Source organism: Bos indicus, chromosome 6 (assembly GCF_029378745.1).
Source record: "Bos indicus isolate NIAB-ARS_2022 breed Sahiwal x Tharparkar chromosome 6, NIAB-ARS_B.indTharparkar_mat_pri_1.0, whole genome shotgun sequence".
NCBI lineage: Eukaryota > Metazoa > Chordata > Mammalia > Artiodactyla > Bovidae > Bos > Bos indicus.
In genome coordinates, this window is record NC_091765.1 from 96,866,359 (window position 1) to 96,882,751 (window position 16,393).

A 16,393-nucleotide genomic window follows, 5' to 3' on the forward strand; every position below is an offset into this window, starting at 1 on the left:
ATAAAAGAGACACACGGTTAGTTTTCTAAGATAGCTGTAGGAAAGTACCACAACTGAGTGGCTTCTACAGAAATGTATGACCTCTGGGGTCTAGAGGCCAGAAGTCTGAGATGCAAGTGTTGGCTAGCCTGTGGTCCCTCTGAAGACATCAGAGAAGGACCTGCTCTCAGTCTCCTACTTTATGGTAGTCCCTTAGCTTGTGGCAGCATAACCCCATCTTTACATGCAATACCCAACCCAGACAGCATATTAAAAAGCAGATACATTACCTTGCCAACAAAGGTCCATCTAGTCAAGGCTATGGTTTTTCCAGTGGTCATGTATGGATGTGAGAGTTGGACTATAAAGAAAGCTGAGCATGGAGGAATTAATGCTTTTGAACTGTGGTGTTGGAGAAGACTCTTGAGAGTCCCTTGGCCTGCAAGGAGATCCAACCAGTCCATCCTAAAGGAGATCAGTCCTGGGTGTTCATCGGAAGGACTGATGTTGAAGCTGAAACTCCAGTACTTTGGCCACCTGATGCAAAGAACTGACTCATTTGAAAAGACCCTGATGCTGGGAAAGATTGAAGGCGGGAGGAGAAGGGGACGACAGTGGATGAGATGGGGTGGATGGCATCACCGACTCAATGGACATGAGTCTGAGTGAATCAGGGAGTTGGTGATGGACAGGGAGGCCTGGTGTGCTGCAGTCCATGAGGTCACAAAGTGTCGGACACAACTGAGCGACTGAACTGAACTGAGCAGCCAGTATTTTCTTGCTAAAATGCCCCTGGGACCTTGTCACCTCACTGCTAAAAATCCTTCAGTGGCTCCACATAGAGCTTTTGGATAAAGTGCCATCTCTCAGCACAGATCTCCAACCTTTCCTCCTTCTGGCTCCTGACTACCTCTCAAGCCTCAGCTTAAACCCTAATTCAGATGTAACGAACACAAGGTGGTTCTTTGAGTGGCGTATTTTCTTTGTGCCCTTTAGGAAGGCTGCTCTTAGTGTGCAAGAGCGTCTGTGCCAAGTAGGAAAAAGTATCCCATCAGGGAGGATGAATTATATAAAGCCCTCCTTTCTCAGGATGGATGTTACCTCAGTACAAGCTCCATACACAGCTTGGGGATGGATTTCAGTGCCAATCAGAACAAAATAATATATCCATATCTAGCTTCCTGGCCCTGCCCACACCTCAGTAAGACTTCCCCAGGCTAACATTCATAAGATCTCAGATTTGCATCTACAAGGAAAAGCTCTCTGATCTCCCAAGCTGATTATTTAAGAATAGAAAATTCTATGGGCGCATTAGGGAAGATGGACTCTCAACACCTATTTCACTGCAGGCTGATTTCCTCAGGGGAAGGTAGCTCCTTCAAGCCTGGTTCTGGGTCTGGGTCACATCCCAGAATCTCGGCGCTCAGCACACTGTGCAGCACACTCCGTCCAGCTCAAGTGAGATTTTTCCTTTTTTTTTTTTTTTTTGACAAGTAGAAAATCTGTGAATTCGAAAGTGCTGGATTAGCTGAAAACAGCACAAGTTGTTGAGGGTGTGAACCTGGGCAGAGTCCCAGACAGGCTGACCTGCGCTGGAAGGAAGCTGCTTAGTGCCAAGGAATGGTCCTAGATTGTGGCTCTAGTCCCAGGCCACTCACCAACTAGCTTGATGGCTAGAGGAATCAATTGCTTGGTAAAACCTTTAAAGGTCTTACATTGTATGGTTTTATAAGGTCCTCTTGTCCACATTTGTCTCCTTGCTGCCTAAGTTTTTAAATTCTACGAGAATTTCTAAATTCCACTGTACTGTATGCCCTAATGGGCTTCCCAGGTGGCACTAGTGGTAAAGAACCCGCCTGCCAATGCAGGAAACGTAACCCCCGGGTTAGGAAGATTCCCTGAAGGAGGGCATGGCAACCCACTCCAGTATTCTTGCCTGCTGAATTCCATGTATTGAGGAGCCTAGCAGGCTACAGTCTATGGGGTTGCAAAGAGTGGGATACGACTGAAGAGACTTAGCACGCATGCACACATATGCCCTAATACTCTACCAGCTAGACAACCAACATGAAATGATTCTGTCAATCACACAACGGTACGAGTTGGCTTAAACCTGCAAATTGCTAGCTAAAATCAGCAGACCCTGAAGAAACGCACATTTCGCACGTTTCGATTTGAAGAGAGCTCCAGGGCACGGAGAATGTTAAGGGGGATGAATGGGAGGTGGGGCTGGAAATAGTGTTGTCTGATACTAACAAGGCCGAGCGGCCTCCATTCATCCTCTACCCTCTAGAGCACGTGACCACCAACCTCCTGGGGCCCAGGCCCACTCTAAGCAAGGATAATGGATAGGACTCTTTGTTAAGGCAAAGAAAAGAGACTCCATAGACACTATATCACCTGGGGATTGTGCTGAAAGAGGTGGCCGAGCTTAGTGCTGCAAGAAGGGAAACCTCTTCCACAGCCTGAAAGTGGGCTCTTATCTAACACTCGGAAATGAATGGTCTCGGGAGACTTTCCTGCTGACAAAGCAAGAGACTTTATTGGGAAGGATAGCTAGGTGGAGAACAGGAAGGTAAGGGAACCCAGGAGAACTGCTCTACCACGTGATCTGCAGTCTCGGGTTTTATGGTGATAGGGTTAGTTTCTGAATTGCTTCTGGCTGGCCCATCAGGGTCCTTCCTGGCAGCGCATGCATCACGCAGCCAAGATGGATTCCATTGAGGAGGATTCTGGGAGGTTGGTAGCATATGTAGGCTGGTGTTTCCGCTCTCCTTTTGACTTTTCCTGAACTCTTCCGGTTATTGGTATCTTGTTAGTTCCACATTCCTTACCAGGACCTCCTGTTTAAGATAATTCATGCAACTGGTTATCACTATGCCTGCTCAAAATGCAGGCAGTTTCAGTCAGTGGTTTCCCTGATATTAGCGGTTCCAGAACTATCTTCCTTCAAAACTTCCATGTATGTTAGCTGCTCAGTTGTGTCCATTTCTTTGTGACCCCAGGGACTGGGGCCTTCCAGGATCCTCTGTCCATGGAATTCTCCAGGCAAGAATACTGGAGTGTGTGGCCATTCCCTCCTCCAAGGGGAATCTTCTTGACCCAGGGATCAAACCTGGGTCTCCTGCATTGCAGGCAGATTATTTACCATCTGAAGGGAAGCCCCATGCCCTCCAGGTGCTAAGTCGCTTCAGTGATGTCCAACTCTTTGCGACCCTATGGACTATAGCTTGCCAGGCTCTGCATGTCCATGGGATTCTCCAGGCAAGAATACTGGAGTGGGTTGCCATGCCCTTCCCCAGGGGATCTTCCCGACCCAGGGATCAAATTCACGTCTCTTACATCTCCTTCGTTGGCAGGCGGGTTCTTTACCACTAGTGCCATCTGGAAAGCTTCTGCCTTCCATGAGGGCAGCATAAAACTCCCTTCAGGTTCTTTCCAGGTTAACAGATTACAGGCTGAAAAACTACTCAAGAAAAACCTAAGAACGATTTGCACCATACTCTGAATTCTCTGAATATAGGAAGTTCTCTTTATAAGCATACCTTGGTCATAGGATTGCACCCCCACCTCCTTATAAAGTTTAAGAACAGAGCTAAGGGATCCCATTTATTCCACTGTGTACCTGGCCATCGCAGCATGGCTGGGTTTCTCTGTAAGCCAAGTGAACACCCTGAAAGAAAAAGAGCATTTTACAAATCTTGAGCCTTTATGGGGGCATCTAGGAACCCTGTGGGTTATCTTTATTTCCCATCTGAGTCTAAACTGCCTGAAAAAGCATGCCCTCCTGCCAGGGCTTCTCTGCCCTGCACAAAGGCCTTGACAATTTTCGAATAGGTGGAGAAGGGTTGGTGATGCCTGTTTTCCAGAATTTTATAAACTTTATTTTATGGAGTTCAGTAATTAAAAATATCCTCCCTAGTTATCTTTATATCTATCCATTTCCCTGATACTGATTTTAATAGCTAAATAGCTTGTAGTTTCCCGAGAGAGCAGACTTCCTTGATTCATTGTTTTCTTATTAGATCTTCAGTGTCTGAGTATTTCAAAAGCTCCAGCAGTGCTAATGCTACATCTCTTCCTAAATTCTTCCACTTGCCAAAGCTTTGTCATTTACATACCCCTCTACAGTTTTCTCTCTCTTCTGAGTTGTTTGCCTGTTCCTTCCTTTGATCTTTCCTCTTTTGCACAGGTCTTCCTGGACTAGGCTTCAGGGAGCATTTGTAGCCAAAGGAGAGAAGGTCTCTACACTCACACGACTGGTCCATGCCCTTGCTGGTTTCTTTCCGTGTAGGACTTCCTGTAAAAGGTATGTCAAACTCAGGAGTCTTCAGAGGAGGTCTCCAGTCATTTTTAAGATATGAAAATTGACAAAATGCCGAAGTGGACTCTGATCATCATGAGTCTGAGTTTGGGTCTTTTAAGCCAAATATTGACTCATTTGTAAATGACTAGGTGTGAACAGACACTTTATCTAAGATTTTATCTGTACAAACCAGCATAACTGCAACAGCTGCCGTGGCAAAGATACAGTCTACACAACAAAGCGTTTTTGTAGTCGTTGGTCTTTGGAAACTATGCTTTCTTCATCTAGCACCTTTGAAATCACAGAACTGGACTTGCACAAGGGGAATTTTTTGGTTTCTGGTCTGGGTAGCAATCACTCTTTACCATAAAGAACCCTATCCCTTTGTGTGGAGTTGAACTGGAGTGGGGAGCTGAGCCTTTATCACTTCTTTGTCTCCAATCAAGTAGCAATTATCCTCTTATCCATTCCCTCTTCAGATACAACAAACAAAAGAGCCAGGCAGAAAGAAGGGGTTGGCAGCACAAATGCAGGATGCTGTATTTACTTGCTAACTCATCTCTCAGTCCAGTAAGCGGAGGACGTGCTTTCCGAAACCACAAACTCTCAGACCATGAACAGCAGACATCAATTAATCCAGACCCATTACTTCTAGTTGAGGACACTGAAGTCCAAAAGTGGGGGAAACTTCTCCCAAAGTCCAGAAAATCTGGGGAGAGTGAGGTTTAGCCCATAAGCCTCCCATTCTTTGGGCTTCCCAGATGGCGCTAGTAGTAGAGAACCTGCCTGCCAATGCAGGAGACATAAGAGATGCGAGTTTGATCACTGGTTTGGGAAGATCCCCTGAAGGAGGGCATGGCAACCCACTCCAGTATTCCAGCCTGGAACATCCCATGGACAGAGGAGCCTAGCAGACTACAGTCCTTGGGGTCGGTCACAAAGAGACTGGATCAGAATCACTCAAATTTACACTCATTTCCAAAGTCAGACTATTACAGGGGGGCTGCTGCTGCTAAGTCGCTTTAGTCGTGTCCGACTCTGTGTGACCCCATAGACGGAAGCTCCAATTCCCAGACAGGTAACCAGCTCCTGGATTCAACATTTTAGTACTGAGCACAGAGGGAGAAGGCAATGGCACCCCACTCCAGTACTGTTGCCTGGAAAATCCCATGGATGGAGGAGCCTGGTAGGCTGCAGTCCATGGGGTCGCTAAGAGTAGACACGACTGAGAGACTTCACTTTCACTTTCCACTTTCATGCATTGGAGAAGGAAATGGCAACCCACTCCAGTGTTCTTGCCTGGAGAATCCCACGGACGGAGAAGCCTGGTGGGCTGCAGTCCATGGGGTCGCACAGAGTCGGACACGACTGAAGCGACTTAGCAGCAGCAGCAGCACAGATGAAGACCCCACATGGTTCACCTGCGCGTACGAGGATCCATAACTGCACTGTAAAAAAATGAACAAGGCCACGGTCCTCCCACTACCGTGTCTCAGCCAAGTGGACAAACACTGCTGAACGGACTTTCCCACAGTGACTCATCCAGGAAAAGACGATTTCATGCTTTCATTTTCTCTGCCCAGCGTAGGTGGAAAGAGGGAAAGAAAGCAAACTTGCTTTTAGGGTGGAAAGCCCACTGATTTGGCACTCTTCAAGGAACACAAAATTGTCCTGATTGAGAAATATTAGTTCCCTTCTTCTTTACTTCTGGAAATTGTGTTCCATAGACCATTACATAGAAGTCCTAACATGTTGGATTATGTGCACATTTAAACTTAACTTTGCTAACAACTAACCATATTTTGGGGCTTCCCAGGTGGCGCTAGTGGTAAATAAAGAACCCACCTGCCAATGCAGGAGACAAAAGAGATGCAGGCTTGATGATCCCTGGGTCCGGAAGATCCCCTGGAGGAGGGCATGGCAATCCACTCCAGTATTCTTGCCTGGAGAATCACACACAACCATATTCTAAGACTGCTATCTCATGCTATCCAGAATGTGAGTACACACTTTGGGATGTTTCATTTCTCATTAGATCAAATCTTAGTGAAATGAAGGAGGGTTCAGGCTTGTGGAGTGGGGTTTAAACCTGTCGAAGCCTGCTAGCACCAAAGGGAATTGACTACCTGTGAATGTCCTCATTGCATTAAGTAAAGAAGAAAAAATTCACCCTTTAAGAGAAGTTGATTCTTAAGTATAGAATTAAGGCAGATTTTTAATTAGGGTCTATTTTGCATGGATCCGGACTTATTCGATAGTTTCAAGCCTCTAACCTCTAACAAAGGCAACGTTTGGATACCTTAATCTCAAATCCCAACCTCTTCTGTTAGCACAGAGTAGGGTCAAGTGATCTTGATGACATGAAGCAGAGAACTGAATCTATTGCCTAATCTTTCAAACCCAGAAAAAAAATTTTGGCTTGACTTATCCAGGAATTTCCCAATTTTCTATTAAAATTCTGGAAGCCCAGGTCCGACAAAAGTCCTTTTCAAAATGTCTTAAGGGTAAAGTTAATAGAGTCGTCATCAGAACCTCTTTGAGTTCAATATGTTTAGTTAGTTTCCAGGTCACTAAGCACATTTTTCTCCAGGAAGCCAATTCAGGAATTCCTTTGAACTCTTAGCTCCCCCCCTGCAAAAAAAAAAAAATCAACTTTTCTAGCCCACGTTTCTATCCCCAGCGGTCCACTCTCCATCAGAATAGCAAGACATGCTTGGAATAGAGGCAGGGGCTTTTGTTGAGACAGGCCACAGGGTAAACAGAACTCAGCGAAGTGGAAGGCAGAGCACCTCGATCATTTGTAGCCGATGTAACTGTAGCCTGTACAGTTGAGCAACTCAGCTTCCTAGGCTGAGCCGTGCTTTCTTGGGATTCTACATGCAGGAGACTAATGGGCAGCAGTACAAAAAGAAGCACAAGTTTGCTAAAGGTGCAAGAGGTATGAGAGGAAACAGCAGGGGTGTCAGAGCTGGGGCCAGTGGAGAGGGAAAGCTGAAAGCCTTCAAAGACAGATGCGCGGCAACCCTTTACCAATGATGTTCTTTGTTAGATGCAAGGCAGGCCAACGCTGGGGAACCTGGGCCTGTGTCCTCAAACACAGGAGGTTTGTCCTCAAACACAAGGGCTACTTCAAATCCTGAAAGGGGGCTCTCTTCCTTCCCCACCCAACTCAGCTTGATGTGAGGCCTCAGCTCAGAGCCCACAGCTGAGGAATGCAGGGCGTGTCTGAACAGAACACATCAGAATCCACGTCTATGGGATGCTGTTCGCACTTGTGTTTACCCAGACTTCCATCCAGCCACAGCCATGATCAAGGCGCCTAGACCCAAACCCAAGGAGGAGGATGGTGAATTACTGCCACAGCTCAGTTCCTGGTTTAAAACTGCTGGCTTATCTGGGCATGAAAACAAAAGGCACGAGAATGGTAACTCTTTCCGTGAAGAGTTATGGTTTAAACACCCTTATAATCTCTAAAAATCCCTAATTTGTTAAGCCTCTTATCACTTTAGGAAAAAAATGTTCACTAGCCCCATTTATGTATCTAATTCCACTCATTAGGGCTGACTCATTGGAAAAAACCCTAATGCTGGGAAAGATTTGAGGGCAGAAGAAGGGAGCGACGACAGAGGAGGATGGGATGGTTGGATGGCATCATTGACTCAGGGGACATGAGTTTCAGCAAACTCTGGGAGATGGTGAAGGACAGGGAAGCCTGGCATGCTGTCATCCATTGGGTTGCGAAGAGTTAGACACAGCTTAGCGACTGAACAACAACAATGCCTTAAATAGAAAATCTTAGAGCATGTTCGCAAACTCATTGTAATGCTCAGAACAACCAGTTAAGAAAGTCGAGGTCAGCAGCAAACTTTCTTTCTGTAAAGGGCAGAGAGTAAATATCCGAGGCTTTGTGGGCCATTCTGTCTCTGTTGCAACTATAAGACCCCGGTTTGTAGGCAAAAGCAGCCGCAAGGAACTGAGTAAGCAAGCGAGTGAGTCTGTATTCCAAAGACTTCACTTATGGATGCGGAAACTTGCATTTCATATCATTTTCATGTATTGTGAAACACTTTTTTCCTCAGTTTTTTCCAACAATTGTCACCTTGTGGCTCAAATAAAAGGAGTAGATTTGGCCAGCAGCCCATCATTTGCAGACCCCCCAACGTAAGTGGTTGAAAGATGGCCATGGCTGCTGTCATGGCAACACCTGCAGGATGCAGACTTCAGGGAAAGGCAGTGGAGGCACTGAGAGGCAGTGCTGTAGGGCACCCTGCTGCTCTTCAGATTCTAGGCCCAGCAACATCAGCATGCCCCGCACCCTACCCAGACCTACAGAATCCACACCTGCAAGTCAACAACATCCCCGTGTTCCTCAAAAGCTTGAAGGTTACACTGAAGTCTGAGAAAGCTGGACAATGTGATTTCCAGCCTGGGCTCTAAAATTAGAAGGTTGAGGTCAAGTCTTTGTGTCTCTCATTAGCTACATAGCCTTGAACGAATCATCATCATTATTGATGCACCTATTTCCACACCTAAAAGCGTGGGGATGATGATCCATGCCAAACATTCAGACGTATCTGGCAAGTGATGCTTATTAAAAGATGGCTCAGTGGTAAGGAATCTAGCTTCCGTGCAGGAGACCCAGGTTCAGTCCCTGGCTGGGGAAGGTCCCCTGGAGAAGGGAATGGCTACCCACTCCACTATTTCTGCCTGGAGAATCCCACGGGCCGAGGAGCCTGCTGGGCTACAGTCCATGGGGTTCGCAAAAAGTGGGACACAACTGAGCAACCACCACTTTCATGTTTTCAAGAATGGGTTCAAGGAAGTCAGGAGCCACACACATACTTCTAAAGGCCACTTCCCCAAGGACAAGCCACATTTCCAGCCAGTCCCTTGAGTCGAATGACTGAGACTCCAGTCCCCCACCGCCCCCACCTCCCCATCAATTCCATCCAGTAAAGAAACGAAAGGCATCACAACTCCAGGCCGCAGAGTGTCAAATATATTGATGGTTGTAAAGGGACAGCTTAGAGACATTTTCGGTCTGCTGAGATGGCGTGCAGTATACAGACATGCTCTGTTTTTCTGAAACCATGTCATTAAGTTTTCAAATACATCTCTGTTTTGAACATGATGTCTTGTTTTTTTTCATTAGCACAGTTTACTACTCTACAGATTCTCCTAGAGTAAATAAATATAATGACTGTTTGCAGAGCAACTACGGATTTGTTTAGATGTTTAACAAGGTGAACTATTTCACAATTAGATTGACCTCTTGAGTTAACAGCAAGATGTTTTTCATTTGTTCACTGCTCTAGTGGGTAGGGAGCGGGGGGTAACTTTACCAATTTGTTTTCTGTTCACATGTTCAGTTGCCAACAGATTCCAAAAGGTAATGAAAAATAACAGACTGTTAAAAAATTAAATTGTAATTAGACCATGGGGTTTTTTTTCCCCCCAAGGCCCTTACAGTCAGATAATTCAAATTTACAAGAGGAAAAAATAATACACATCATGGAAAACTAAGTAACAAAAAAAGACTACTAAAAAATACATCCGTAGAACACAGTGGTCAGTTGTAAACAGCTCAGGAGGGCAAAGAAAACAGACAGTCCTTCTAGAAAGTTACACAGTCCAATGACAAACTCTGCCTTTTTTTTTCTAGTGGCTATTTTCCTACCACAGTGTTGAGCTTCATTATTATATTAAATAACTTATATGGGTAAAAAGGAGTTTGCTAACCAGCAGCCAACTCAAAACCTTATAGGAAAAGGGAAGAGGGGAATTCACAACACAGCCCGAGCTCAGGGAAGCTAAGTCCGAGGCTGGCTTCCAGCCAGCCTGATCCCTCTGGGGCAATGCCACTGAGCTGCAGTTTGGGATCTAAAAGGAAGGCTTGCTTCCCCTCCCTTCTCTCCCTTTTTCTTTTAAGTTAACAAAGAAACATGGGCTTCCTAAGAGCCAGCCCTCAGCTGGGCAAGTCCCATTAGCAGCAAATGTCGAACCAAATTAAAAAACACACAAAAAAACAAAAACACACACATACACACACAAAAGAAAGCTCCATCCAGGTGCAGAGCTGTGATTCACATGGAAATTCCAGGAGATGAATCATTGCAGAGCTGGGACCCTTAGAGGATTCTTTCTCAAGTGTCCTCAGTGAACATTTCAGTCTCATAGAATCTGAGGCAATCTGTCAGCTGCAGGGAGCAAGGTCCCCATCTGCTCTTGAGGGAGCGTGCTTGCAGGGACTTCATAATTTTTTTGGTAGCACAAGATTCCCGAACACAAAGGCCAGCCCCTCGATGATCTACGTGATGCAGCGGCGGCGGCGGCGGCAACAGCAGCAATCAGCAGCCCGTGTGTTAAACTCTGCCCAGGAGGCTGGATCTGAGGAATGAAGAAGACACGATCAGAAGGGAGGCGGCAGATGATCTGAAGGAGGATGAGAATCCTCACGTAACACCAGTTTTGTCTTTCCCATATTTGAAGCTCGATTTTAAATAGTTTACAGTAAGTCAGACGAATATCATGTGATATTACGTGTGTGAGGAACCTAAAAAAATGACGCAAGCGAACTGATGGACAAAACAGAAACGGACTCACAGACATAGAAAACAAAGCAGGATTACCAAAGGGGAAAGCGGGGGGAGGGATAGAGATTTTAGCGTAACATATACACAGTGTCCCTGCATGCTAAGTCGCTAATCCTCTGGGATTTGCTATACTCAAGGCTGGGAATTTCTCCACATCTCTAAAGTAATACAAGTATATAGGGCAAGATAGAAATTCTATATTAATAATTAACTTCTGACTGTTTTCCAGCTTTACTGAGATATGTGTGTGCTAAGTTGCCTCAGTAATGTCTGACTCTGTGACCCTCTGGACTATAGCCCATCAGGCTCCTCTGTCCATGGGGTTTCTCAGGCAAGAATACTGGAGTGGGTTGCCATTTCCTTCTCCAGGGGATCTTCCTGACCCAGGGATCGAACTCACATCTCCTGCATTGCAGGCAGATTCTTTACCTCTAAGTCACAGGGAAGCCAACAAATACACACTACTATATATAAAATAAACAACAAAGACCTATACTCAATATTTTGTAATAACCTATAAAAAATCTGAAAAATTATGTGTGTATATATATATGTGTGTGTGTGTGTGTGTACACATATATAAAATTGAATCGCTTTGCTATACATCAGAAACTAATGCAATATTGTAAATCAACTATAATAAAAAATAATTTTAAATAAATTTTTAAAAAAGGACAGAAAAATATTAAGCACTGAAGTCTTTCAGATTTTCTGGGAGAACTGCTAGTTCAGGTAGGTACATCATTTGAGAATCTGTTGTTGCTGTTCAGCTGCTAAGTAGTGTCCAACCCTTTAAGACCCCGTGGCCTGCAGTGTGTTAGGCTCCCCTATCCTTCCCTATCTCCTGGAGTTTGCTCAAACTCATGTCTTTTGAGTGATGCTATCCAACTACCTCATTCTCTGTCATCCCCTTCTCCTCCCTGCCCTCAATCTTTCCCAGCATCAGGGTCTTTTCCAATGAGTCAGCTCTTCGTATCAGGTGGACAAAGTACTGGTGCTTCAGGTTCAGCATCAGTCCTTCCAATGAATATTCAGCACTGGTTTCCTTTAGGATGGACTGGTTGGATCTGCTTGCAGTCCAAGGGACTCTCAAGAGTCTTCTCCAGAACCACAATTCAAAAGCATCAATTCTTCAGCACTCAGCCTTCTTAATGGTCCAGCTCTCACATCCATACATGACTACTGGAAAAACCAGAGCTTTGACTATATGGACCTTTGTTGGCAAAGTGATGTCTCTGCTTTTAATGAGCCTTAGAATCCACTTAGCATGTGTGGTTTTGCAAAGAACCATCGCATACTTCTTTTTTATCTTCCTTGGGGGTGCTCTGCCTTGCCCAACACCTGCATTACCCTCAGTGTCATTGCTCAGCAGCACAAGAACATGTCCAGAGCTGTGGCAGACATGAGGGAGGAGCTAGTGCTCACCCTAAGGCTCACAGAGCAGAAGGGTAAAGAAGAAACAGCTCCAGTCCTTTGCCTATTACCACGATTTGTTCTAACGATAATAAAATTCCAATGCCTCTGTACCTTATCTCTCCTCTATAAAAGGTTCAAAGAAGGCCTAAATTTTCCTTTGAAACAAAATCACACAAAAGCAAATATATCTTAGATACCCTGGTTCATAAAACCTAGCCCTGATCGAGTTTAACGAAGGCTCCCAAATGACTCTGGAAAGAAGAGAAAATGGGCCTGCCAACCTGGTACCAAAAGGCACACACTCCTAGAGTCTCTCAGTAAAAATACACAAACAGCAATTTTGGTTATAGTAATTCTATATCCTGGGCTACTTTCGCCCATTAAAGCATCTCAAGTGGTTAAAAGACAAACTTATCTATCCTAGTTTTGTTCAAAAATACTAATAAAATAACAAAATGTTTAAATTTGAAAAGATTGTGGATTATGTTTCAAGTCCTAACTCTCTCTCAAACCAAAGAGGGGACCAAGATCTAGGCAATAAGTGACGCTCTCAGATTTACTAAACCAATTGGTGTTTTTTATCTCAGGTCAAATAAAATTTTAGTGTTAGAACAATTCTTATCTTTTAGATGAAGAAAATGTGTCAGAGGCCTTTTTAACACACCATGGGGAAATTTCAGTTCCTCATCCCATAAAATACTGGGATAGAAAAAGCAGCAGAGAGTCACTGTATATCTGCCAGTATTAAAAAAAAAAAAAAAAAAAGGCAATAAAACTGAAGGATGGCAATGAAGATTTTAAGCCACAAAGATTTAGTAAACAAGAGATAAGCTACAGAGAGGGCTTGCAACACGCAGGCAGGGACTTCCTACAGCAAGCACGTAGCTTTTTTCACTTAAGGCCAACATGTTTAGATTTGTACAGCAATGAGAAGCAATGAGACTCACCTTAAGGACTTCCATCTGTCTTTCTCTATATGATTTTCAGGTCCTTCACTTTCATAGGATGCCAAGTAGAGAGCTACAATCAACCAAAAGGAATAATGCATGAATGCGGAAGTCTTCTTCTGATACATTACCCACCTCCATTCATCCCCCATTCAACCTCAGCCAAACCCTACAGCTAAGCACACTCTTTAAAACACTGAATTACAGTTGGGAAGCTTTAGAAACACAGAACACTACTTGCCCCTGCTGGACCCTCTCAACAAAACACCAGGGGCCTCTAGACCAAAAAAGCAGTTGGTTAAGTAAGACAATTTATTATTATTATTTGTTAAAGGGATACTTGTGAAAGACATGCAAAGTCTGACATGCCCACAGCATATCTCCCAGGTTCTATTTTTTTAAAAGCTTATTTATATATCTATATATTTTTTTAAATTTATTTTTGGCTGGCCTGGGGGGGCTTTTTCCCTAGCTGCAGCAAGCGGGGGCAACTCTCTGTTTCAGTGAGAGGGCTTTTCACTGTGGTGGCTTCTCTTGTTGCAGAGCACGAGCTCCAGGATGCTCAGGCTTCAGCAGCTGCAGCACGTGGGCTCGGGAGTTGCGGTTCCTGGGCTCTAGAGCACAGGCTCAATAGTTGTGGAGTGTGGGCTTAGCTGCTCCACAGCATGTGGGATCTTCCCAGACCAGGGACTGAACTCTGTATCTCCTGCATTGGCAGGCAGATTCTTTACCACTAAGCTGCCAGGGAAGCCCATAACTAAGACAATTTTTGAGGCAAAAAAAAAAGAAAGCTTATAAAGGCAAGCCACAGGACTGGAATATACGCTCACATTTATACTCTTTACAAAAAGGAGGACTGGGATGGGGAGCCTTTTCTGCTGGATTGATTTATTTATTTGGCTATGCCGGGTCTTAGCTGTGGCACATGGGCTCTTCAATCTTCACTGTGGCACATGCGATCCAGTTCCCTGATCTGGGATCACACCCAGGCCCTCTGTACTGGGAGTGCAGAGTCTTAGCCACTGGACCACCAGGGCTTTTAAAAAGACTCCCGGACCCCTGTTAGCTTTTAAAAAGACCTTTTAGCAGGTAAAAAGTTAGGGTTTTTAGGTCAATTTTTCACTCTTCTAATGTTTTCACTTTAATTTTAAGTCAAAAAGATTTCCAAAGCTTTAAAAGCTTGGTATTAATCTTGCCTTCAGAGGTTAGTAACAATCAAGCCCTCTCTGGAATAGATCTTATTAATTCAAAATGTTCTTTAGTCATTATCATAAACACTATCAATCTACCATGAAAAATAGTTAATAGTGCAATTGATTTGTATAATATTAGGCTATAATAGAGTAATATAATCAATCCCCAAGTCTTTACAAACTTTAAATATCCAGTCAGTTTTTCTGGTACACAATCACTGTTTCTGTCTCAAAGTCCCTAATGTTTTAACAGGTTAAGACTTTCCATGGTTTATTTTTTACAAATAGCAGCGGGTAGCAACTGCTTTGTTTTTAAAGTTTATCTTGAATATCAACATGTCATGAAACACCTTTTTTCTCCATTAAAGCAAGCCTGAACAAGGGGAAAAAAATCCCTCAGTAACTTTCCATTTGTGCCCCAAAGCTCTGCAGATCTAATATTATAAAAATTTTGTTTAAACACAGAAATGTACTATTTGTGGCTGAAGAGTGACTGAGTGCCTGACTCAAATATTTTAGGGATAAATCACACAGTTTTTTGTGCAACAGAAAACTCAAGATGGAACAGGTCAGAACACAGTCTTCATACTACATAAGGAACCAGACACCAAGCATTTAATACACTGATTTCCTGATTGTAGTTTCTACAGATCCTGGTAGCAGTCACAGCTTAATAGGCTACCCACCATCTTCACTGAAGACTGGTACTGTGAGCAGATGCTGTAAGATCTTCCGGTCCCTCTCAAATGGGCACTCCACTTGTTTCCACGTCATGAATTCACTCACTTGTTTGGCCAGTTCCCAAAATTTCTACAAAAGAATCAAATGAAAGTTGAATTGAAAGGCAGTTGTCAAAAATCATGAGCTTGGATGATTTAATGTTCTCTTCTGGCTTCTAATCTTCTTAACTACATCATTTTCTTAATTTAAGAAAAATCAGCTATTGGTATTTTTAGGTAGTGGTGAAAAGTTACTCAAATATCTCTGGATAAGAATAATAATGGTGTAGCTAATTTATTCTACTCAGCACTGTTATCTTCTCACAGATTAGCAAGGAAAGAGAAAACTTGGTTTGAGAACTTCAGAATCAAGCTCAGATGGCCTGGCCTCTCTGCACTTGGTGGAGAGGCTGGTCCTCTGTGCTCAGATTTTTGCAACCTACCCTTACCTCAAAGTTGACATGGCCGTTGGGAAGGCGGTTGGCACAGCCCTCATTGAGGAAATAAATATCTTTGATTAACAGACTGAAGAATGGTATCACAATCTAGAGAAAACAAAAAGATTCTGGTTTGTTTTGGGCAAATAAACATTTAGTCTCTCATCAAACAATACAAGACATTAATGAAGGGATTACATAGTTGCTGTTCAGTTGCTCAGTCATGTCCAACTCTTTGCAGCCCCATGGACTGCAGCACGCCAGGCCTCCCCATCCCTCACCATTTCCCATAGTAGGCTGCCATTGATTAGGATGGGTGCAGTGTTTTGCTGACCTCCCATGACAGCCATTTCCTTCTTTACATAATTTTTCTGAACATGCGAATGCTGTTAATAACCAAAACAAAGCAAAGATGAGTGGCAATGGGAGATGGATGGATTCAGGTTGTTTTCCTTATTTTTCTCAACATAATAGCACAGAGTAAAATCTGAAAGTTCTCGTTATAATCAAAGGGACAAGATCTAAAGGACTCTTACTTTTCATTCAGTTAATACCTGCCACCGCAGGTACAAAGATTTTTTTTTAATGTTTATTTATTTGGCTGTGCTGGGTCTTAGCTGCAGCATTCAGAATCTTTGAGTTGCAGCCTATGGGGTCTAGTTCCCTGACCAGGGCTTGAACCTGGGCCCCTTACATTGGAAGCACAGAGTGTCAGCCACTGGACCCAGGGAAGTCCCACAGGTACTAAGATTTTAAAATATGTGACCCATCTGTCTGTGAGGGTCTGTACTTTTTCTATCATT

The 16,393-nt window shown here is 44.0% G+C and overlaps 1 protein-coding gene across 2 annotated transcripts in view; it reads right to left on the minus strand.

The window, feature by feature from the left end:
• Positions 1-9,262: 9,262 nt before the first annotated feature.
• Positions 9,263-16,393, minus strand: part of RASGEF1B (RasGEF domain family member 1B) — a 652,436-nt gene continuing 645,305 nt past the window's right edge. For both annotated transcript variants that reach the window (XM_070791655.1, XM_019962999.2), the window contains 4 exons: positions 15,603-15,698; positions 15,121-15,244; positions 13,242-13,314; positions 9,263-10,672 (listed from right to left, as the gene is read on the minus strand). In XM_070791655.1, the coding sequence (XP_070647756.1) occupies positions 10,648-10,672; positions 13,242-13,314; positions 15,121-15,244; positions 15,603-15,698 (318 nt within the window). In that variant the 3' untranslated portion in view covers positions 9,263-10,647. The remainder of the gene's footprint in view (positions 10,673-13,241; positions 13,315-15,120; positions 15,245-15,602; positions 15,699-16,393) is intronic.